General features: G+C 43.8%; 1 protein-coding gene and 1 pseudogene across 1 annotated transcript; one reads left to right on the forward strand and one right to left on the reverse strand.

Annotated features, from left to right (window-relative positions):
• The first annotated feature begins 4464 nt into the window (after positions 1-4464).
• LOC101783821 lies at positions 4465-7451 on the forward strand (annotated as a pseudogene).
• Positions 7452-18843: 11392 nt separating this feature from the next.
• Positions 18844-20673, reverse strand: LOC101765040 (putative GATA transcription factor 22). Its single transcript, XM_004951394.3, has 3 exons — positions 20300-20673; positions 19789-20157; positions 18844-19663 (listed from the first exon to the last, which is right to left on the reverse strand). The coding sequence occupies exons 1-3, from the start codon at positions 20507-20509 to the stop codon at positions 19232-19234; spliced, it is 1011 nt and encodes a 336-aa protein (XP_004951451.1). The 5' UTR covers positions 20510-20673; the 3' UTR covers positions 18844-19231.
• Between the last annotated feature and the right edge of the window lie 4943 nt (positions 20674-25616).

Consider the following 25616-nt stretch of genomic DNA (forward strand, 5'->3'; position numbering starts at 1 on the left):
CTAAAACATGTTGGGTCCGCCACTGTGTCCATATGTACAGCTAGGGTTTTCTCTAGTGCTACTATCTGGTCGGAGAATTGAGTTTCGGCCTTGGTGTTGTCACTTGCTTTGAGTTGAGAGAAGCAATGGGTGGCAAAGGAGATTGGAGATGGCGAGAATGAGTGTTGTAGAGTTCTCAAAGTTTTGACATAAGGTATTTCCTTTGGAAAATAAATGGCAAAAAGACACAGTGATATATTGAATGTCCCATGCTCTTAAGTCCTACTCCCTCCCGTCTTCAAATAATTGTCGTTTTAGACGGCAATGCAGTCACTAAGATAGTACTTTGACCGTGAATTTATAGTATTAAACACATTCAAAATATAGCAAATGTTTAATATTTTAAAACTAATATAATGCAAATGGAGTTTAGAAAACCTAAACAAACATGAGATAAGGAAAAATAAAAAAAAGTAAATGCTTCTGTTTCACAAGGAAAAATGGCCCTGCAACCATTTATTGCTGGCACTAAACAAGACTAGGAAAAAAGGCATCCATCAGGGCATGCTTAGGGATTCTTTAAAGGGCAAACAATACTGAGAGGTGTCCACCACTAATCCATGGAGACGATTTCAGCGGTTGACATATCTGCATCTTTGATATGGTCAGATAAATATGACCCTAGCTCGACATTCATGCATCCTGCCATCTGAGTGCTATAGTTTTCTTTACATCCAGTTTAACTTTATGAACTGACCGCGCAAGAGTTCACAATTATAATATCATTGAGTTCAAAAAGAAATGTGCTAACATTCCTGTCACTCCATAAACTATTGCTGCCCGAAATCAACGAACGGGAATGTCAATGGAGTTTAGCAAAAGTGCAAAGTCATGCTGGTTGCTGGGTTAGAAATTTAGAGTCAATTCCCTGTTTACCTGCCTGCATCATTGGTTGTTGTCATGTGGACAAAATCTCCGAACATCAGTTGATCACTACAGTCACATGCTTGTTGCCACTTGCCAGATCACTATGATATTCACTTCGAATGGACCTAATCTTCCATTCTGGTTTAATAATACACACTTGATTTTAGCAAGCTCAATTTTTTAATGCTACGTTGCCTAATGGGAATTAAACCCTTTTAAAAAATGAACACAGAGTGATAAAATTGAGAAAGTTTACTTTTATTTGAGTTTTACTCACTGGAAGCTTACATTATGACCACTATGTTATATAGTATGTATTTCTCAGCCAGAATGGCAGAAGAAATATTAATCTCAGTCTCTGACCAAACATGTTCCAGAAGAAAAAAAATAAAAAAAAAAGAAGAGGATAGAAAGAATTTTCTCTGAGCAATAATCATTAATATACTCCCTACAAGTCATAAACTCAAAACCCGAAATGTAACCCACTAACATGTCAACGTTTTTTTCCCAAAAGTTACAAAGCTCTGCTGTACCTCCATATGTCAACGTTTGCAAGGCTGAATGATATCTCTCTTACTATCCTACAAATACCTTGGGAGTTCTTGCCCTCACGCACGCACGCAAAAAAAAAAAAACCTCTCCTTTTATAGTATCTAATCAGCCAAGCAGCCAAGCCAATAAAGTCAAACACAAGCCTCAACATTTTTATGATATGGTGCTGAATGGGAATAAATATTTTCTAAAAGGAACACAAAGTGATCAAATTAAGAAAAGTTTACTTTTATTCGAGTTTGACTAACTGGAAGCTTACAGTTTGCCCACTATGTTATAATTTATGTATTTCTCAGCCAGAAGGGCAGAGGAGATATTGATCTCAGTCTCTGACCAAGCACGATCTTCAGAAATTTAAAGGCAATGATAGAAAGAAATTTCTCTGACCAATAGTCACTAAGATACTCTGTACAAGTCAAAACCTCAAAACCAGCAGATGGAAGCTATTAACATAAGTTTCCCTTACTCATGCATGCTTCAGGTGCATTCCGGTTTCTTTTTTCCAAAAGTCAAACAGTTCCAAAATATTCTGGGAAAAAATATACCGGAAAGCTCTGCTGTACCTCCATTGTCAACGTTTGCAAGGCTGAATGGTTCCTATATATACCTTGGGAGTTCACCTCAAGAACACATAATCTCTCCTTTTCTAGCTTTTATTCACCAAAGAAGCCAACTCCCACCAGTCAAATCCATCACCTAAAATGCATTGTTGCAGCAATAGAAGCATGGCAGGAGCTCATTTTGTGGCACTCGCCCTCACCAGCTTACTCTCTGTCGCTAGCGTGCAGTGTGTAGTCTGTAGTGCGAGTAGAGGGTGCCTGCTTTTAAATGATCTTTGCAGTTTGATATGCTTGGATGTTCCCCGTGTAATGCAGAGGATGTGCTGTTTGTTTTGAGCACGTGCAGTGCAAAAGAAGCACTGTACTTTCTTTGTAAATCGAAGCCCGCCATTGATGAAATGCTGGCCTAATTGCATTTTTCTTAATTAAATTGTAAGGTTTTCAGCAAAACAAGTTGCATTTTCTTTTTTTGGCAAAAAAGTTATATTTTGTTTTACCCAAACACCAAGTTATGTACAGTAGTAGAGTGCTGCAACAATGCAAATGGCGAAAATTTCGAAAACCTAAACAAACATGATGAGCATCTTTTTTTTGATAAATTATGAGCACCTGCTTGTCCTGACTCAGGCAATGATACGGACATCCGCATTTTATTTTCACCCAACCTTGCTACCAGATGCTCAGACATTTCATTTGGCTTAGTGCAATAGACTATGCTGCTCATCTTGTGCTTCCCCTTCACATTAGCAGAGTTCAGGTTCTTCGGCTGCAGAGCTGAACTGCACAAGGATTCCAGGGCCATAACTGATTCCACTGCCGAGAATTTTGGCCCATGTTTCAGGGTGTTCCAATCAGCACCATAGGGGCATTAGAAAAACTGCAGCCTCCTCCTTCCATAGCTGTCGCAGGCTTGCAGCACCAGAAGCAACCGATCCAGACCATTGACCCATACTGTTCACCGTCCGGCAATGGGCACTCATTGCATCAGGTACTGCTCTAGAACATGGATATAGGACAGAACTTCACGCTTGCTGTTTTTTTCTTTTCTTTTTTTAAACTAACTTCCACAGGAGCACTGCCATATCATTTAAGAAGAAGAGAATGAAGTTTGGTTTACAAGGTTAATATTACATAAATTGCCATAAACTCTTTGCTCAAAAAGTAAAGTTCTAACGTAGACGATGCCACCACTCCTTCAAAGATACGCCTATTTCTCTCCTTCCACAAATTCCAAACAGTGTAGATAAGAATTGCCGCTCTTGTAGTCATTGCGTCTTGTTCAGCGCCTGAAGTGATGTCGCCCACCAATCTTCTATGTTGCATCCTGGCGTTGGTAGTGATATCAAATTGTTGGCCCAGCTCCTCATCAGCGTCCACACCTGCATTGCAAATGGGCAGTGCAGACAGAGATGTTCTGATGTCTCTGGTTCAGCTTGACATAACGAGCACAATGGATTACATGGCCAATTCCTTGCAACAAGCTTGTCAGCTGTCAAGATCTTGCTTTGGAAAGAATCTGCATTTCCCTTCCACCTGCGCCTTCCATATTGTTGTGGCCTCAAACGGACAGAACGATACCTGAAACTGAATTGAGTATGCTGATTTAGCACTATACTCTCCATCAGGCGTTCATCTCCAGGCTATCTCATCTAACCTATCTGTGAATTGGATATCTTGTACCAAATCCCACAGCTGCACAAATTTTGCCATTTCTACAGCCGTGCTCATATGCCATAGCCCTCTTGTCCAGGTATGGTTGACCATTCTTATAGACATTCCTGTGCTTTCTCCATGCAAGTTTGTACAAGTTTGGAGCCAGATCTTGTGGCGCTTTCCCTTGCAGCCATGAGGAGTTCCAGAATTCTGCTCTCAATGCATTGCCAATAGTGACCACAATACTCATTCTGAAGAGTTGTTTGTCCATCTCATTTACCGGTGCTTCACTGCCAACCCATGGCCGATCAGGATCCTTCTCCGCGTCCTGTTTCCAACAATAGCCATGCATTTCGATCAAGGCGCTACACAAAGGATTTAAATTTTCTCTGAACATCATTTAATTTGACCACAAACAACCAACGTCACCATATTGATCATATCCAGTCTAATAACATCATGATGTCAACGCGGAGAGACTCAAGGGGTGGAAATCCCTGATTACAAGGAAGAGGGATGTATCCAGAAGATGATAGTTAGGACCTAAGTAGGACCTAAGTATGCGCGTTAATAGTATGAACACAAGTTTTCTAGTACTTTTCTCTAGTCATCTTCAGGTTCATTCCTTGTTCTTTTTTTTTTCTTTTTCAAAAGCCAATCAGTCCCAAAATATTCAGAACAAAACAATGAATGCCTTGGGGAGATCTTGACCGCAAGAACACACAAGCGACCTCTCTTTTCTCTAGTTCCTAATCGCCTTCAACTCCAAGTGCATTGCCACAGCAAGAACAGCATGGCAAGAACTCGTTTCGTGGGGCTCCTCGTCCTCACCATCTTCCTCTGTCTCGTCGCCGGTCAGTTACGTCCATCCGTGGCGGCACCCGGTGGCCTCCCGCGCGATCTCTTCAGCCTCGGCATCGCCTCGAGGATCTGCACCGACCGCAACTCCACGGCGAAGGCGTCGACGGACTTCGGCCACATGGTCCAGGCCGCGCCGGAGGCGGTGCTGCACCTGGCCACGCCCGCCGACATCGCGGAGCTCATCCGGTTCTCCGCCTCCTCGCCGGCGCCGTTCCCCGTGGCGCCGCTCGGGAAGGGGCACTCCGGGCGCGGCCAGACGCTCGCCCCGGGCGGCGTGGTCGTGGACATGCGCGCGCTGGGGCGCGGCCGCGGGGCCGTACGTCGACGCCGGCGGCGAGCAGCTGTGGGCCGACGTCCTCCGCGCGGCGCTGGAGCACGGGCTCGCCCCGCCGTATGCACCGACTACCTGCACCTCACCGTCGGCAGGACGCTCTCCAACGCCGGCATCGGCGGCCAGGCGTTCCGGCACGGCCCGCAGATCGCCAGCGTGCACGAGCTCGACGTGATCACAGGTATCGTCACAGCTCCTGCAACTTAACTCAGCTTCGTTAATTAACTAAACAGCAGTAACTACTAACTACTGCCAAATTCTCAATTATCAATCAATAATTAATAAATAAGCAAAAACATAATACAATGCAGGAACGGGTGAGATGGTGACATGCTCTGGGGCCAAGAACTCTGACTTGTTCTTTGCAGTGTTGGGTGGGTTGGGTCAGTTTGGCGTAATAACCCGGGCTAGAATCGGGTTTGAACCAGCCCTGAAGCGGGTGCGATGGGTCCGGCTCGCCTATTCGAATGTGGCCAATTTCACCAAAGATCGAGTTTCTCATATCGGATCGGGCTAGCGGATCTGGGTTCGACTACGTTGAAGGCCAAGTCCAGCTCAAACGAACCCTCTTCGAAGGTCCCAAGTCGACGCAATTCTTCTTAGGTGCGGATATTACTAAACTTGCTGGGCTCGCTTCACGATTCGGGTCGAGCACCATCTACTACATTGAGGGGGCTATGTACTACAACGAGGATGCTCCGGCATTAGTGGATCAGGTAGGAATTAAAACCTGCTTATCCATATGTTTGTCAACGTTATTTCTTTTCATTTTAGCAAGCATTAGTTTGTTTTCCATTATTTGCAGAAGATGGAGGCACTGCTAAGGCATGCAGCTAAACTTTGAGCCTGGATTTGTATTTGCCAAGGATGTCACCTATGAACAATTCCTTGACCATGTGTGCGAGGAGGAGATGGTGCTCCGCTCGGCTGGTGTGTGGGATGTGACACATCCATGGCTAAACCTCTTCATTCCTTGGTCTCGGATCCTTGACTTTGATGCTGGTGTGTTCAAGTGCATTTTCAGGGATGCCAACCCTGCTGGCCTCATCCTCATGTACCCCATGAACAAGGATAGATGGGACGACCAGATGACAACGGTGACCCCCACTAACGATGATGTGTTCTACAATGTGGCTTTGCTTTGGTTAGCATTATCCGCCAATGACGTAGATCAACTACATAGAGATAACAAGACAGAGCTAGCATTCTGTGAGAAGTCAGGCATAGAATACAAACAATACCTACCGCACCGCACATCTCAAGATAGGTGGCTACGACATTTTGGAGTGAAATGGAGCAGAATTATCGATCTAAAGATGAAGTATGATCCTCAAGCAATACTATCACCGGGGCAAAGGATGTTCTCCTTGCCGGTAGAGGCGGCTAGCAGTGCAATTGTGCATAATATATGGTCAGTCTTCTTGCATTCCAAAACCAAAATGAATATTTTCTCATTTAGGATGTACATGACAAGCATTTCATATAATAAGATTTATTTGCAATTTTTTTTGTGAAATTACAAATATTCTTTATAGACAAAATAGAAAAAAAAATAGTTGCATTCACCACACCACAAACGTAATGCCATTGCAAAATACCCCCTCAGGGTTCTTTCTTGATGCTATTTTGGCATAAATGAGATGATTTGACTCTAAGTGCTCCATGCAGAGGTTGCTATTATGGAAAATATGCAATGTGAGAGGATTCAATAATACAAGCTAATTCCCGTAAGCTTTTTCTTTGGTATAACATGGATAGAGCAATAATGAAGTATTTGATCTTTGTATACATCGGCGAGAGATACAAAAACTAGCGAGACTGGGCGTCATGAGAGTCCTCTCCTCCTCCTCCTCCTTCTCCAGGCTAGCCTCCGCACCTCCTTCTCCGGCGGTCATCTCCTCCCTGCACCATGCATGCGCTTAACTCCCGGCAGTTAAGATGGATCTCCCCTCGCTGGATCCTCTCCTAGGGCAGGACTTTAGCTCCAAGGTTTAGGATCTCCGTGGTGTCCCCGTTTTCTATGATGGTGCTGGTTCTTCTTTGGTGTTCCTCTTGCTGGTCTCCTTCAGCCACTTCAGATTCAGGCTTCACTTGAAGTAGTTGATTATTGTCTTCACTCTGTCTTGGGGGGTACCCTGCAAAACTTCTCTGTTCTCCAGTTGGATGATCAGATTTTTCAGTTTGGAGTTTCGTGCAAACGTGTTGGGCTCCTTGTCCTTCAATTGATAACCTTTTCTTGTGATTCTTTCAAATTGACTTTTCACCTTTGTAATGATTCTGGCTTTCAAGCTGCTCTTGATTTCTCCAAAGTGGATTCTGGCCGTTCTTTTGATTGGATTGAAGTGAATCATAAGAAGAAGAAGATCTCATATGCAGATGCAATTCGATCTAACCAGTCTCCGTTAACTGGTGCCAATAGAACTCCCTTGGGTCTCAGCAGGCCTCTCGATCGTTTCCTTCTGGTTCCTCTGGTTCTCATTTGAATATCAAGGTTCATCAACTGGATCATAATGACGGGCTCATACGCCCAAGAATCTCTATATTCAAAAGGATTTCTGACACTTGGTGTTCAATTTTTGAGAGATTAAATTTTTAGGCTAAGGTTCATCCTCAAAATTTTAAAAATTTGAAAGGTCAGCAGTCTGCTTTGAATTGTGGGTCAAAAGGCCCATATGCCTTGCAGCCCAATACTGTTGCAGGGTCTAATAATGTCTGTAGAAGGTGCTTCCCAACCACCCTAGGGTTTCTTGTCAGAACTTGATCAAATGCTAGCATTGTAAACAAGAGAGACATGTTTTGAAGACTTGCTGTCTATTAAATGGCGGTTGAACCTTTACCTGCCTCTTTTCACCATCTATTAACTCGGCTGCTTTGAAGGATAAGGAGGTCTAGAGGTGGTTCAAGCAGCCCACTACAATGACTAGTGGACCTAATTCACGTGGGCCGCCAGTTTTCGCCAGTTTCCAAGACTTTTCTTTTTCCGTTCTGGGCATTAACGGGAGGCACGCCCCTTCAGCTTCCTTGTGCCTCTTCCACAGCAAGAAAACCTCAGTGTGGAGGAAACTCCACTACCTTGTGCGTCGGAATCCCTTCCCCTGCTTGCATCAGCCGATGATCCCACCGCCAACACCAATCCACCAAGAATGGCTTTCCTCAACATCAACCCTAACCCCATGATGCTGCTGGGATTCTCAAGGATGATCGTGCAAGGAAGGTAGCCGTACATCTGTATGGTGACTTCGAGGGTAGTGCCGAGAAATGAAGACCTACCCATCATCACTGTCCCCCTCTCCCTGATGATGAGGTACCTCTCGATGAGATTATGGGTGTCATTTCGGGTGTAGTAGTGGAATAGTATGGTCTGCAAGTAAGGGATGTTCATAAGTGCCCTTTTGGTTGTGGTCAGGCCTATGTTCGTCTTGTGCGTATATCTGACAGAAATGGTCTTGTGCTTCACAGTCCTCACCAGCACCAAGGATTTAATCCTGAGTTTGTTAATCACAATAGGGGTCCCAATGCTAGAAGGGTTACCTTTAATAGAGAATGTTGGCTAATGTTGATTGGTTACCCTCTGGATTATTGATCCAATGTAGAAATAGGGGATACTATAAAATCATTTGGCAGGTTGCTTTTCTAGCAAAGAGACAATGTTCTAGCTAGAATCATTATTAAGGCTACAATTACTGATTTGTCGGATGTCCTACACTACATAATCATCTCGAGGGGGATAACTTTGAAGAAGTTTCCCTGACTATCTAGTGTGAGATTCTCCAGCAAAATCTTCTTGGGGGCATGCCACAGGATGAGAATATTCCTCCTGAAGGACTAGATGAAAATTTTGTGTTCCCTGGATTGGGACTTGGTTAGCCTGGTCACAATCAAGGACCCTTCTGGTCTCACTCTCAACATTTGGGCCTAAATTTGGAAGATTTTCAGAATATAAATGATGGCAATGCTGATCCTCCAGAACAAATTCCTAACTCACTGCCTCCCTAGCAGCCAATTGGACACCCTGAGATTCCTGTTGTACAAGGTAATCAAGATCAAGATTAGATTATGGAAGAAGCTCAGCCTGCTGATCAGGTGAACATAGAGGACAATGCATAGATCAGTATTTCAGTTCAGCAAAGTTCTTCTGTCTATTCATCATCTGGTGTCACATGACCTGAACTTCCTGATTTGAACCTTGATGCCCCCATTGATGACAGTGATCAGTTCCCTAGAGCTCTTTCCAGAGGTAGTGGTTGGCCTTCAGGCCCAACATCCTAACTTTCTAGACCCTGAGATTCAGATAGATGAGCTGATGAATGATAAGAAATTGGTAAATGTTGCTCCCATTGCACCTACAATGCAGCTTATTATGGACATCCAATGGTCAACCAGCTCCCGCCATCCATATGAAATTAAACTTGAATGCGGGCCTCGCCAGATTGGTAGACAGGCTGCTTGTGGACCCTAGGCTAGCAAACATCTTTGGGAGAATGACCCAGCCTAGCAAACCTAGGGTCCCTTTGGTTGGGCTTTCAAAGTGCTTTTGCTACCAAGAAAAGCCAAAAGCCCAACCAAAGGGGTAGAACCAGCAGCAGCTTTCACAAAAGCAAGTGCTTTCTCCTAGTATAGTTTTCACATAAGCTCCCAGGGTGCTTTTAGCAGCTGTGGCTTCCAAACTTTCAGGAAAATTACCCGCGTACCACTTGTAAGTGGTGTACCACTTCGTTTCTTTTCTTCTCCATCATCTCTCTCTCTCGCGCTCGTTCCCTTCGGCGGCGCCCGCTCCCTCTCTGGCGGTGGCGCCCGCTCCCCACTCCGGTGGCGCACGGGGGTTCAAGACGCGACGGCCCTCTCCGCCCCCCTCTCCTCCTTCGGTCCTCGGGAGGCGGTTGTCGGGAGCTTGGCTGGGCCTCCAATGGCGTCGAGGAGCTTGGCTGGGCCTCCAGTGGTGTCAATGAGATGGTAGGTGGGGTGAATGATGTGGGGGGTGCGGGCTATTGGGCGGCCGTGGCGCACGGCCGGAGGATTTGGTCGGCGGGTGCTCAGGACGGCAGTGGTCATAGCGGGTCACGGGATCTCCAATCCCTAATAGAGGAAGGCACGAAAGCGGCTAAGGATTGGTAGAGGGGTAGGTGGGGATGTGATGGAGGTGGGGGCATCGGCTATTGGATGGAGGTGGCCGGAGTTGGCCAACGACGGGAGGAGCTCTGCTCGGCTTAGTTCTTCTTGGGCTGGTGGAAGAAGAAGGAATGAGGGAGAGAGCAAGGATCCCTCCACGCCGTCTAGCCACTGCCCCTCCGCATCGTCCAGCTGCACCGCTAGCCCTCCTCGCCGGCCGGCTGTGCCGCTACCCCTTCTCACTGGCCGGTCACGCTGCTGCCCCTCCATGCTGGCCGACCGCGCCACTAGCCCTCCTCGCCGCCCCTCCTCGGCGGCCAGCCAGCTGCACTGCTGGCCCTCCTCGCCAGCCGACCGCGCCGCCGCCCCTCCACACAAGAGGGAAGATAGAGGAAAAGAAGAGAAAAAGAAAAAAAAGGTATTAATAACTGTAGGGACCGTATGTCAGTGAAAGGAACTGTGAATGACACGTGGGGTCCGCTCATAAGTGTTCCTAAAAAGCCACAGCTGTTTCACCAAACAGCTTTCAGCTTTCTCACATCCCACAACCTATAACAGCTTTTTCCACAGCTCACAGCTCACAGCAGCTTTTCCAAAAGTCACAGCCCAACCAAACACACCCCTAGTCCTAATCTCTTCAGATTGTGGTCTAAGCTTTTCTCTCCTGTTGGCAATCCAGAGTTGGTGGTGCAGCTCCCTAAAGATTAGGATCCCTTTTTCTTAATCATGCTGATGTCACCTAACAGTTTTGACTAGGCCAAATCCTTCCTATCTTCCCAGACTTGGAAAGTGCTGCTTGACTGCTCCAAGAATGGAGATATGTTGTCCTTTGCCATGGCCCCTACATGTCCTGATCATGGTAAGATCACTTGTGTAAGCTCTTCTGCAGACAATGAAATTGGTCAATCCTCAAAATTGGATCCTTTTGCAAACAATGTCACTTCAACGGACCAAGCTGAGTAGACCTCCTGGTCAAATCCTAAAGCTACTTCTCCCTTAGTTGAAATTGCATTCAGAAGGAGTTCTAGAATTAGAGGATGCAATGATGGTTTTAAGCAAGATAGCTGTGCTAGTAAAGGTTGTCTTGCGTCCTCTGCAAACCCTCCAGCTGTTCCTTTAAGCATTATCAAGAGAATTGGTGAGTCAGCCTGTATGATCCCTCCTGAAAAGTTGACTGACAGAGCTCTAAAAAGTAAACCCAAGTCCTTTAAAGTCATTAGTGAAAAGAGGTCTGCATCCAAGACACCAAGCAAGATTCATTCAGGCAAGCTGGAAAGGGCAAGAAGAAGAAGGTAGATCAAGACAAGAATGATGATGATGATGAACCACGGAAGAAGACCAAAAACTGAGAAGGGCCTGCTCTCTCTCTCCCTTTCCAGCCATCGGAAGTGGCTGTGGATTTTGTGCCTGCCGGTTGATGGTTTTTTCCAGCTTATTTTGTCGGTTAAAAACTCTAGGTCGTGCCCTTTATTGACCCTGTGTGGCTAGATTCTTATCTTTTTTATTCCTGGTTTAATGTTGGATGTTCTCAGTTATGTTAGAGACTGGTTTCATTTTCTCAGTTATGGCTTTGGGTGCTGTGCATGCAAAGGGTTTCTATCTTATTCTAAGTTTCCCAAATGAATTGCCCTAATAACAAAAGAATATGGCTGATCCTAAGTTGGAACATAAGGGGTATTAATTCAGAAGGCAAATGGGATGCCATTAAAAGCAAAATTACTGAATCCATATGTGTATTATTTGCTTGCAAGAAACTAAAAAAGAATTCTTTGATGCCCAATATAGCAAGAAATTCTGCCCTCCTTGTGTGGGCAGTTTTGAAGTCCTACCCTCAGTAGGAGCATCTGGTGGTAGTATTATAGTTTGGAATGGATCCAAGTTCATTGGCTCTCTTGCCTTTCAAAATGACTATGCACAGAGCTTGTTTGTTGACTCATTGGGGAACACTGAATCCTAACCAACGTTTATGCCCCGTGCACACTAGAAGGAAAAGTGAACTTCCTCAATTGGTTCAGCAACATTGGCATGCCTGAGGAGGTATATTGGCTAATCTTAGGGGACTTCAAACTAATTCGATCTCCAGAAAATAGGAATAAGCCAGGAGGAAACATTCAAGAGATGTTTGCCTCCAATGAAGCCATTAGCAGACTTAAATTGGTTGAGATTCCACTCAAAAGTGTAGATACATTTGGACAAACAAGCAGCATAATCCCCTTTTAGAACGACTGGACTGGTTCTTCTCCTCCAATTCCTGAACGACTCTTCTCACGAACACATGGGCATCTGCCTTGTCCAGGGATCCATTTGATCATACTCCTTGCCTTATATCTGCATGCACAAATGTGCCAAGACCACATGTCTTTAGATTTGAGAATTATTGGTTGGAACATAACCAGTTTGGTGCTATCCTTCAACATGGCTAGAACCTGCCCACTATGCAGACTGGCAAGGTAAAGGCTGTAAGTGCTAAATTCAAAAACCTAAGGAGAGTGTTGAAAGCTTAGAAGAATCAACTCCTAAACCTGGCAAAAACCATTCAAAACTGTAAGGATGTTTAACAATCCTCCTCCTTGACACCCTTGAAGAATCCAAGGATCTCACTCTAGAAGAATGGAACTTTAGAACAACTATTATTGACCAGCTACAATCCCTTCTCAGCCAATAGAGAATTTATTCAAAGTAGAGAGGCACAATCAAGTGGGTGAAATTTGGAGATGAGTGCACTGGATTTTTTTCATGCAAATGCCTCCATCAAGCACAATTAAAGAAAAATTACCATGCTTAGGGTTGATTCAGGAAGGGAACTGTTTGAGCATGAGGCAAAAGTTCAGCTTCTCTGGTTGGCATTTAAGGAGAGATTAGGCATCTCAGAATTCTCTAGCATAAACATGGATCTAGCTTCTCTATTTCCTCTAGCTTAGAATCTTGAGTGGATAGAAGGTGAATTAACAAGGGAGGAAATTGATAGGATTATAATGGATTTGTCAAATCACAAGTCCCTAGGCCCTAATGGCTTCAATGGAGAGTTTCTCAAGAAATATTGGCCTTCTATTACCCAAGATTTCTATGATCTCTGTGATGCTTTTTATGAAGGAACAATTTGCTTGAAAAGTATTAATGCCTCATATACCTGGTACCTAAAAAGGACTGCCCCTTGTTGGAGACTTCAGACCTATTTCCCTCCTTAATTCTCCTAACCAAGTTTCTGGCAGAAAGGCTTCAACAGATCATTCTCACCCTAGTACATGCTAATCAATATGGTTCATCAGATCAAGGACTATTCATGACTACCTAGCTTGGGCTTTTGAATATATTCACTTGTGCAAATCTACCAAGAAGGAAGTGGTCATTCTGAAACTGGACTTTGAAAAGGCTCTTGACAAAATAGGACATCAAGCTATCCTAGAAATCCTCTAGAAAAAGGATTTTGGTCCTAGATGGCTGGGTTGGATCAAGGACATCCTAGGGTCTGGCACTTCCTCAGTGCTCCTAAATGGTGTCCCTGGTAAGGTTTTCCATTGCTAAAGAGGAGTCAGACAAGGTGACCCTCTATCCCCTCTCCTCTTTGTATTGGCAGTAGATCTTCTACAGTCCATGGTCAATCAAGCAAAGTCTCAAGGTTTAATTAATCTACCCATCCCTGAGAGAGCAGGGTCTGATTTCCCAATTGTTCAATATGCTGATGATACTTTTCTAATAATGGAAGCCTACCCTAGACAGTTGCTAGTTCTAAAGGACCTACTAAGCTCATTTGCAACAGCAAATGGCCTTAAAGTGAACTACAACAAGTCAGTCATGGTGCCAATAAATGTCTCTGAAGAAAGATTGCAGTCACTCTCCAACACCTTCAATTGCCAAAAGGGTAGCCTACCTTTCACATACTTGGGTCTTCCTTTGGGCACAACTAAGCCAAAAATTGAAGATTTCTTACCCTTAGTTCAGAGAATTGAGAGAAGATTGACTTGCACATCTGCATTCCTCACCCAGGGTGGCAAACTTGAAATGGTGAACTCTGTCCTCTCCTCTGCAGCAGTATTCTACTGCGGCACTCTAAAGCTGCATAAGGGGGTTATTAAGCAGATAGACAAATACAGAAAGCATTACCTCTAGAAGGGATCTGATCTTAACGCTAAGCAACCACCAAAAGTAGCATGGCCAATGGTGTGTCTGCCCAATAAAGAAGGAGGATTGGGTGTTATTAATCTGTCCGCTCACAATGACTCTCTATTGATGAAATTCCTACACAAATTCTATTCAAAAGCTGACATTCCCTGTGTGCATCTAGTCTGGGATAACTACTACTCGAATGGTCACTTACCAGGGCAACAAAACAAGAGCTCCTTTTGGTGGAGAGACATAGTCAAGCTAGTAGACTCTTACAAAGGAATTGCCTCAGCATCTGTACATGATGGTGCATCAATCCTTTTATGGCAGGATATGTGGAATGGTCAAGTCTTGCAGCAAAAATACCCTAAACTTTTCTCCTTTGCCAAGAACCCCAATGTCACTTACAAAAATGCAGTGGGCAGTGTTAACTTTTCTTGCAACTTCCATTTGGCTCTCTCAATCCAAGCTCACCAACAGTTCCTAGAACTGCAAACTTCTTTGAACAACTCGCAACAACTATCTAGGTTTGACCAATGGAGCTACATATGGGGCAATGCAAATTTCTCAGCATCAAAAGTTCATAAATCACTGATTGGCCACAGAAGCACCCATCCAGCTTTCTGCTGGATATGGAGGTCTAAATGGCAGATGAAACATAAAGTCTTTTTTTGGCTGCTGCTCAAAGATCGTGTAAGCACGAGGGACCTCTTGAGGCGCTAAAGGATGTTCTTGAAATCTTATAATTGTGACATTGCATCATGCATAGACCTGAAACTAATGCTCACCTCTTTCTGCGATGCAATTTTGCTAAAGCATGCTGGGCATCGATTGGTATCTCGGTGGTAACTACAAGACCAGTTGTTCAAATCTTCTCTCGTATAAAGTAACAACTGAGAGTTCCCTTCATGGAGATCATCTTAATGGCTTGGAGCATTTGGACAACAAGAAATGATCGGATCTTCAATGATATCGACCCCTCTGTGAATGCTTGTAAAAGGAAATTTGTATTCTCCCTTGTTCTCTTAAGGGCTAAACCTAGTCTAGTTCCTACCATGGAATCTTGGCTTAATTCTTTGTAATTCTGTTTTCTTCCTTTTCTTTTGCTCTTCATGAGCCTATTTGTATCCTGATTTTCTTAATTCCTTAAAAAAAATACATCAGCGAGAACTTAAAACCCTCACTCATCTCTTTACTCGAGTAAGTAGTTATATAAAGCATCTGCTCATCTCTTCATTTCACATTGGTAGCACTTGAGGACAAGACAAAGGTAAATATTACATATATACGTTATGAAGTTAAAATCATATGAGGGAAACTTTGTGACGACATTCTTCTCCTTTTTATGAACTCTTGATATAATAAGCCCCTCTGCATCTACGATGGAATCTGATAAAATAATTCGATCTCACGCCATTGCCCCGACCGCTTTGTCAATAGAACTAGCCCCTCACCCCTCAGAACCTAAAAACCTAATCGAAACACGGATCTCAAGGCGCGACCGCAAAATCTTGGGAACGATGGCAGGATCGGAACCACAACAATTACCTGCTAGCAACAGAATCCACGTCTCCCCCAACCGAAACGCTAAGCAGCTGGGCCAACAAACTACCACTACAGCTAGCACCTAGTTACTGTTGCTAGCTGCATGCCTACCGAAAGCGCCATTGGACAATTCAAGTACAGTATACATTGGTTCTGCATCAGACAAACGTGTCGTCCTTTGGCATGCACACACACATAACACAGGTACAGAGTGAGAGGCATCCGCATGTTTTATGCATAGACTAGGCTGCCACGTCTGGCTGCCATTGCCCATTGCTGGTACAAGTGAGGTCGCTGTCCTAGCGTACGCTTTGTACAGCACCGCCGGTTAGTTCTTCCAACTGCACGCTACCCTAGTGGCGGACCCATAAATTTCGTGGAGGCTGGGCGAACATATAGCCACGAGTAACAAGTTCGTACAAACATTTAGCTACTAATATAAGCAAAGTTGACAATCTCGATATTTTTGGTGCCGAAATCATTGTTAAGTACACATGCTAACATGCTTACACAATAATAGGAGATTACACAATAATTTTCATGAGCCCGGAATATGCTGTTCTGATAACGAGACGTTGATGTTGTAAGCTGTTCTGATAACGAAGTTACACAAAGTCTGCCCTCTTATTGGTTCTTTAATGGACCTTACATCGTTGATCCAACCGCCGAGCCATTTCCCCAACTTCTTTTCCATTCAAAAGCAAAAATAAAAGGGACTCTAGGTCTCTAGCTAGCAGCTAGCTTCTGAGCCAGAAGCCAAAGTGACAATCTGGCTTCTCCCTTTTTCGCGGCACCACGTCGCCCCTTATCCTTGAATTTGTTCCTTGGTTCATGAATGGACGCAGGTCTTTGTATCTCTCTCTGAAATGTTGCGTTCATCACTACTACTGCACTACTCTGAACTGTGAAAATGATCGAGCATCAATTGTAGTATGAATGCAATGCTAGCAAACAAAATTTTAATTAGTTGGAACCGTGTCATCATTTTCCGATCAATGTCTATGGCCGAACAAATTAAAGGGATTCCATTAATTTAGAATGAGTAAATGCGAAACAAACTAAGCCTTTTGGTTTTGTTGGAATCTCAGATAACATGAACAACCTCAACTCTGATATGGCAGCAAAAATTCTCACGTTCCAAATGAGTCTTTTGATTGGCTATATGCAAAAGTGATAGTGTGTCTATCTTGTTAAGCAAGTAAAAAATTTTAGTGTATATCTTGATGTACTGCAATATGAATTTGTGATTCCATATTTTTTCCAGGTCACACAACACACATCCATACCAAAAAAAATTGTTGCTGTTGTGTAGTAGTTGTTGTTGTTAATATTTGTAGATATTTCTTTGCTCTTTTTCTAATTAATTTAGGAACGTGTGGTCCTCAAGTCAAACTCAATCAGCAGATCCTTAACATTTAGAGTACTAAACATGTGTAGATAAATCAGAAAACTTCTTTAACCAATGTAAGACATATTTTGACATGAGAAATCTTTAAAAGTAAATTTTGGCATTTAGTTTTCTTACAGTATTGCCATTTGCTAAATTTACATAATCTTAATATCCATTTGAATATGAACCTACTAATTCCTTTACATTAAATATGCATATAATTTGACTGATTTCTTGTTCAAAACTTTCACAGTTTGATTTTTTTTATGAAAAAACAAAATACTACACCTTAGCGGGAAGTATACTTGTGCTCTAAGAATAGCTAAGAAACTCGCAGGAAAAAAAAGGTAAACTAAAGTATAGCTGGGCAACTCCTCTGTAGTTGCCGTCAATTTCATTTCGTGATCCTGGGTGATTCTCCCTCTCCCTCTAGGCCACTCTAGGGATGTTGTTTGTCCGGTTCAGATTAAACTTACCACTTACCAATGCACAAGCAGTGCATGGCTGATACCTGCAGAAAACGCCAGGCCAGTCCTTAGGCTCCAGACACTTTGTCTCTGCCGTCGATACAGCTGCACCTGCGTTGGGACAGCTTTGTACGTCCGAGTCCTGACCGGCTAACTTTTACTGCTTGTAGTAGTGCTCATGAGAGATCATCCGTCCAGTCCGGCACATGTCAGCATGTATATATAGGGAAAACAGTAAAACACAGCTGCAAATGCAAGCTCTATTCACTCTTCATGTTGAAGATAGCAATTAGATCTCCAACATGAAACAACATACATAATAAAACTACCATGAATGAAAAATATATAGTATGGAAATAAATCATGCATAATAATGCATGTAATCTTTGTGTGGCCGGCTTGTCATGGGGCAGGCAAAAACAAGGTGCTGTTAGGGCTTTTTTTTATGTACATACGACGCATTTTTAACACCGTACCAAATGGTTGTCGTAGAATCTGCAACATGTGGGAACGTGTTGAAGGAAATGAGTAGAGAAGGTCATGCATTCTAGCGTTCATATTCAAAGGGAGGCAAACCTTGTCCGGTCACTCAAGTGCAAGACGTACAGGCGCTGTCGTGCAGTGAAGGCTGCATCCGGTTGAACCAGACACAGATTTTTGTTGCCTTGTATTCAGCTTGACTGTTTATTGTTGCCGGTAAATAGACGACGAAGTTCTTGGTGCTAAAAAATAAAGATTAGTAATATAATTCCTCTTAGTAGGAAGTGCTAATTGATAAAAATTAAAGTAAAGAAATAACAAAGAACATTTTGGAATCCATATGCATGTAAACGTTTCCTCTCCTAGGCCCAAAGGGTACAACTATGTGTTCTCTTCTTGTTTACCTCCTTAACTGATGGATGAGCTTCTTAACCAGACCTAACTAGTAAGATTGTGCAATGCAACAGAAATGAAACTACAGAGATTTATGATACAAAGTATATAATGCATGAGATTATTTTGCATTTTCTTTGGCATTGGACAATGTAATGTGAATATAAAGTTAGTACTAGTACTGTAGTAGTAAACTATGCACCGGACAATCGTTTCCAAACATCAAGGCATGCACCAAGTTGTCCCACCTACCGCATAGCTGCTGCCATGCATGATAAAAGGGAATGTTTGTCACAAAAAAGTGAGGGTATGCGGGATGCCTGACAAGAAGTAGCTTGAGACCCTCTACATCTGAGCAAGTAGCAGCTGACATACACATTTGACACTGGGAGAAAAATGCCATGAACCACGGACAAGCAATCAACAGTATTACATGTTTAATTCAGCGGGTTATACCAACTACAACGTAGTCGGTGATCCGGGGCTGTGGTATAGTGTCTCCTCGATCAATTATCCATATTATTAGCTCCAATGATCCAAAACATAAACAATACAAAGAAACAAAGTTACATAGCATATAGTGGCTTGAATAATTAATTAGCCACAGCTGAGAAAAGGTAAAATAATTAAAAAAAACTCTTATAGAAAATCCTGGTACTCATTACTGGCTAGCGAGAGTTTTCGCTTATTATTTTTGCCTTGGGCATGTCGTCACTCTATCTCTCCTGGTGATCTTCTTCCTCTTCCTCAACACAAAATCAAAGAAGAAAACACAAGAAATATAATAGGGGCAGGGTACTTAGTTGCAAATCAGGTCGCACTCATCAGTGGCTACTAGTGATTGATCTCTCGGCTGCTAGTAGAAGCTATAGGTAGCTACCTAGCTGCGGACGAGCCCACAGGACAGGGTCATGAGCAGCATGGCGGCGTCCGTAACCTCGTCGGCGGCGGGGAAAACGTGCAACGCCGCCGCCGGAGGAGGACTGGCGGCCTTGCTCTGCAGACTCGTCGCCGCAGCAGCGACCTTGTCACTGGAGACGTGATCCTGATCCTTGGTCGAAGCAGCGACTGCTGGCGTCGCCTTGGCTGCCGTGACAGCGTGATCGACGGCTACCATCTTGCACCGTTTCTTGAACGGCAGCGACCGGTCGACGTCTGCCCTTTTCTCCTTCTTGGGTGCCTTTGCCTGTACGGCGACGCTTGCAGCTTGTGGAGTGCCTCCGTTGCTGGCAGCAGCCGCCGCCGCCGCGGCGGCAGCCGCCATCGCCCGCCGAGCCTTCCTTTGCCTTATGCCGCATGCGTTGCAAAGAGACTGCAGCATGCAAAAGGTAAATATGTGTACTGTGGTACTAGGTTGCAAGTGTAACAACAACTTGTGGTGTAAATCTCAAAAGCACACACAGATCAGATCAGGGCTTTGCCCAATTGGTAATTCACCTTGGGGCCACAAGGACCACTCCTCCACAAGGGGGTCTTGGTGGTGTTGCAGTCGGAGCACACTCTAACGACACCCATAGCCTGCTGCTGCTGCAGTTGCTGCTGGCTCTCATCTTGGTGCGCTTGTGCTCTTCTCCTTGGCTTTCTTGCCGTTCCACCCTCGGGATACTCGCTCGTCGCCTTCCTCATGATCTTCATCTTCGCTGCTGGTGGTGCCACTGCCCAGCCGTCAGCACGCTTGCTCTCGATATCGTATGGATCATATGCGGACCGCTGGATCATGTCACCATCGATGCTTTGAATAGTCGGCCGGAACAGCGGTGGCCTAGGGAAGATGTCTGATCCGCTCATCATCATGCGATCTGTGAACTACAAGCGAGATAAGACTAATATTAAACATGGTAAGGAGCTGTATGTAAGATTAAAATAGCAGCATGTGCTAGGATACATAAGCTTTCCTTGGATGATATACATATGCATCTATACTAAATAAAAGTTGTGATCCCCTAACCTGTTGAGTAGATTCAGCCAAAACTTGCTGCCTCAAGTGCTGATCTCCATAGCTGCTTTGCCCTTGGAGCTGATCCACGGGGTTGTTGATCATGAAGGGGAACAAGATAGGAGGGTCCTTTGAGATGTGGAAGGCCGGAAAGAGTCCTTGATCCTGCTCTCCCTCCATTAGAGGGAGAGTAGACAGTTGGCTCATGTAGATGGTAGACATGTGAGAAGAGATGGGAGCTAGAGAGAGATCTAGCTAGGGAGATAGCAAGCACTGGGGGAAGACGAAAGAGATCAGGGATAGATGCATATAAGCTGCCGGGAGATGGAGAGGAGATCTGCAGTTGGAGGGGCAATTTACAAGGGCCCAGGGTGATCATGGACAGTGTGGAGACGGTCCTGTCCTTTTTATAAAGAGATGCAGGAGGAGACAAGAGCTGCTATCAGTCTCTCTCTAGCTAGGGCCCTAGGGATTTAGAAAGATGTCATGATGTGTGATCCCTTTCCTAGAGTGAGAGAGAGGTGGCCACGCACAGGCAGGCACGCCGGCACGGGAAAGGGATGAGGAACCAAGGGAAACAGTGGGACAAACACATTATGCACCGTGAGTGCAAAACATTCATTCCCAGATCGACCACAACTATAAAATCTGATGCAACTCTGACCCACCAGGCTAGTGCAAATATTGGGCAATGATTGTTTTGCCAAATGGTTTACATGGAATTGAGGATGCTGTTGCTTTGGATTACATATCACTGATTAAGATCACGCTGCACCATGAATAATACTTTGTGCTTTAACAAAATTCTACGTTCAAAATCGCCTTCAACAGCTTACACGTGGAGAGAATCAGCATTTAAATTCTAATTTGCATCAGATGTTTCCTTTTGTTTCCTTTTGTATAAATAACCAACTAAATAGCCCCTTTGGGGTAAAATTCCTTGACGCCAAATTGCTCTCTAATCTAAATAGAAATAGGTAAGGGTTCGTGGCACCAAGACGACCATGTCCCATAATGTTGTAGGTATATTCTGCTAAATGATGGTTGGTACGCAAAGCTTGTTATAGACAAGAATCAATACAATTAGCTGACAATAAGTGTTGGAATTAGAGGCATTTTAGTTCATTTTAATCTGAAATATGAAATATTTAATAAAATATGACATATATAAAAGAAACAGGAGCATCCATTGTGTGTGTATAGCGATGAACATAAAGCACGAGTTGGATATTAGAAACCAGAACCTTGCAGTGAGGCCAGCGCCGGCGGCACCAGATGCGCTGTTACTCGACATTTCGAGCCTATTCGATGTAGTCGATCATAGTTGATACCGTGCAGATGTTCGCAGTACCGTTGCGCCTCCAGAAAGTAGTGGTGCATAGCGAGTAGTCGCGTAGATGCACTCCCCAAATAGTCGCATAGATGCGCTCCCCAAAAACTTGATCGCCCTTTTACTTCTCAGGTGCAAAGTCTCAGGCAAGAGCACAGCTTCGGAGGCCTGCTCTTCCAACATGTTATAGGAACCAGAAACCTTTGAGTGTCCAGGTTCATTGCAATTATTCAACAAACATCAAATGATCAGTTACTAGTAACCCCCAACCATTAACAGGAGTCATTTGTTGTCAGCCTTTTAATCCACATCAGTTATAATGCATTAGTTACTAATCATCAACTCGTGATGAAAAGTTGCAAAACCAGATCAAGTCCAGACCACACCTCATGTCCGTCTGTGGCACAGCACGCCTCGGCGAGGCGAGCGAGCGCGCGGCATCCTACTGTCCCTCTCTCAACTTCTCAACAGGTGAAATATGGCTCCACCTTATAAGTTGATTAGGGACCCTCTCAACTTCCAAGGTGATTTTATTTATTCCAAATAAAACTACCACCATCTGCATGGGCCTTAGGATTTATTGATTAATTGATTTAATAGGCCGAGGCCCATTTAATCTAACAATAAGAAGCTATCTTCTGTTTTGATAACAAAACTAGGATGTTGGATTAGAGCTTGATTGTTTGAGCTGCAGCTTTTGAAGCTTTCTGAAAAGCTGCTACTTGCTTTTTGATTCTGAAAAGCCTCCGATAGCTTTTAGAAGACGTGTTTAGCTTTCTGCGCTCAAAAAGCTACGAAAAGCTAAGAAAATTGAGCATTTCAGCTTTCCTTTGAGCTTTTAGTTTTTCACGCTAAGAAGATGTTACGAAGTTCAAACAAACAGCAATGGGTTTTCATGCTAACCTTTTTGTAGAAATATTGGTTGGTTATGTATAAAATGCAAAAAACCTTAATACTAAAATAAAGGATGTATGAAGTGTCCTGAGATCAACATCCAACATCATGATGACAATCTGGATCTTGGAGCTACATATAAACAAGGATTCAAAACTTGGCTACCTAGAACGGAATTCCCTGTCATTTTATCCGGTAAAAGAAGATGAATCCCCTCTCCTCCTTTCTTTTCGTTTTTGACAATTAATCCATGACTTAAGGAACTTATTATAGACAAACCTCACTTTAATTTATACTTGTCATAGTTAGCAAGATTCCCCTGTCACTTAGTAAATACTATACAAATATTAGTGGAAACCTGTTTAGGGAAAAGAAAAAGAAAAACTGTGACTTCACCAAGATTTTCTGGAAATCGCCAAGAATAAAAAAAAGGAAATATAAATGGCCAAGGAAATTTGAGCCCCCAAGTCTGCATGCATATACCTTCTGATCTTAATTCAGAATGCAACTGGGGATGAATTCTACCACAACACAAATGCAAATTTCACTAGGCAAAGCGTGTACACTATACAAGGGAATTTAAACAATACTATCTCAGTGTTTTTTTAGAGTGTAACTCAGTGGCCGACGCAGGATTTTATGATTTTAAAATTGGATGTACATAGAGTAGAGAATAATTGCTCCGCCAAAGACCGACCATAGTGTCTCTGTGGACATCCGACCGGATCACCCTCTGCCGGAGCTCAATCGCGCTGCCCTCCGCTAGAGCTTGACCACACCGTCCCCCTTGTGCTCTCCACCCATGATGTAACTTCAACCCGGCCACCCCTGCTCCTGTGCGGACGAGATGAAAGCGGCATCTAGGGAGGCAAGGCAACGCCAAGATCATAGTCATCCATGCTAGGGCAGTTCCACCCCCACCAACACCGGTGTCTACCGTTGCAGACTGTGAACCTTATCCATCCCATTTCTTTCTATCTCTCCTACTAAACAAAGAACTAGGATCGTCCCATCCCGTGAAGGACCAACCCATCCAAAAAAATAGGATGACATCACATCTTGCACTCAAATCAAACACATGCTTAGCTTTTAGTTTCTTTGGTAAAACTCATTGCCAAAATCTTAAATACTTAAACACTCGAGAATAAAAATGAAGGGGGGATTAGGGTGGAGTTCTCGCAGGCGCGCTAGGAAAACCAATGATGCAATAACGACGGCCAGCACAAAGTAGTCTAGCTCAACACAGAGGGAGGTTAGAACGCTTTGGAGCTTTTAAGCAGATTATTTCTCTTGTTTGAGCTTAAGTATGTAAAATTGGACCCAAATATGAATGTACATATGTGTATATGTATGCTAAGTATATTTCTTAGTCTAAATTATTGGGTGTACATATGTACACCCATGTCCATTAGCTGGGTCCGCCCCATGTGTAACTTGCAACCAACTACTAGTTTGCGTTAGGTAAATCTAAAGATTCTATATTAGCCGGTGCACTTTATACATTTGACAGGTTTTGCTGCTTGTAACAGATTATCTTCTGGGCCATATCAAATGGCTCACTTTGCAAACAAAACCACACCTTCATTGCAAAGCTGAACAAGAAAATATTAATGACTCTTGTAATGCTTGATAGCTGCAGCAACTAAATACCTACAGAACCTACATTTTTAGCTTGCGGGTACTGGACTACGTGGAAGTATATCACCATGTACTTATGGCTTATAATGTGTAACATTCTCTTTAATTTGGGTAATGTGCATAGATGCATTCCAGCATGAGCCACCTATTCTAGTATAATAAAGTTATATACATATAGCATATCTTAGGTTGCGAGCTCTTGTTTGTATAACTAATTCAATTGTATTTTTATCCCTGCAACGGTTAGCCGTCAAAAGATGGTTGGTTGGTTGAAATTCTCTTGTCCTCTTATGAAATTCATTCACACACATCCAGGTCTTTGTATCTTTTAGGTGTGTGCTACATAACCTTCACGGCAATCTATTAGGTTCCTACTGATGAACATATCCCCATAATGATATTTTACTCTTTTTTAATGAAAAGATACAGGCTATTATGAATTACATATCATTCCCATATAAGAAGCCTGGTTTATAAGCAATCATTGTACGTCTCTAGTAGGTCATCGGTGCCATGACATGGTCACATCTAGGGCTAGATAACTAACTCTCTCACGTGCCATCGTCCATCGATGTTCACCTAGCCTCTCAATCAGGTACATGCACGTTCCCATATACTGTACAGATCGGTTGAACAAAAGCTGGAGTGCTCCAGAGGGAGGCCTTTGTAGGGTCCGAGTGATTTCAGCAGCTGGATCATGGATAGCAGGATAGGTCTCATTGAGGCTAAGGCTCTCCCTCTCTCTCTCTTTCTCTCTCTCCACTCTCTCTCTCGCACACGAGCACACACGCACCCTTCTCTCTCTTTCTCTCAGAGTAGAGACAAATCAGCATTAAAGACATAAGCAGGCAATAAGACACTTCCTGTGTCTTGGGACCCATGCAAGCATGGCTTTTGGATCTAGCTGTTGGAAATATTAGAACGTGATCTTCTCGGTTAACTACCACGTCCACGTCCAGGTCAGTGCCGTTGGCGTCCAGGAGGAAGGCGCTACCCGGCGAGAAGTTCAAGTTGCCAATCAAGAACACCCCTGTTCTTGAGTCGGCTCTCTGCATCACGCCTGCGACATCTTCATGGACTACTTCATCAACCCAGGAGGCATCCATGGTGGCTTCTAACACTGGTATAAGATTAATCCCGCATAATTCCGCATTAGTAGATTGATTGTAGTTTAGGCTACGAAATCCTGTGTTTATGTGCTACTTATGTTGATTAGCAGAACCAACACTAGTGACAGCAGCAGACAGAATGGAGTACTGGCTTGTGCCTCTACCGTAGTCTACAGCTAAAGAAAGATAGTATTGGCCTGTCATTGTTAGGAGAGAGCGGCCGGGTTAGCCGAGTACCTTAGGATCGACACCTACCAAGGAGATACGATGGGATGTTATCAAACCTCCACTGAAATCAGGATCAAGCATGCCTTGTTAGCAGGGTTTATTGTGGAGAAATAATTAACTTGAGTGTTCA

Source organism: Setaria italica, chromosome I, assembly GCF_000263155.2.
Source record: "Setaria italica strain Yugu1 chromosome I, Setaria_italica_v2.0, whole genome shotgun sequence".
In the NCBI taxonomy this organism is placed as follows: domain Eukaryota; kingdom Viridiplantae; phylum Streptophyta; class Magnoliopsida; order Poales; family Poaceae; genus Setaria; species Setaria italica.

Coding starts and splice junctions, on each gene's coding strand:
- LOC101765040 (XM_004951394.3), bottom strand. CDS start 20,509: ATGTCTACCATCTACATGAGCCAACTGTCTACTCTCCCTCTAATGGAG. Junction 20,158..20,299: donor TGGCTGAATCTACTCAACAG/GTTAGGGGATCA, acceptor TCTCGCTTGTAG/TTCACAGATCGCATGATGAT. Junction 19,664..19,788: donor GTGGTCCTTGTGGCCCCAAG/GTGAATTACCAA, acceptor TGCATGCTGCAG/TCTCTTTGCAACGCATGCGG.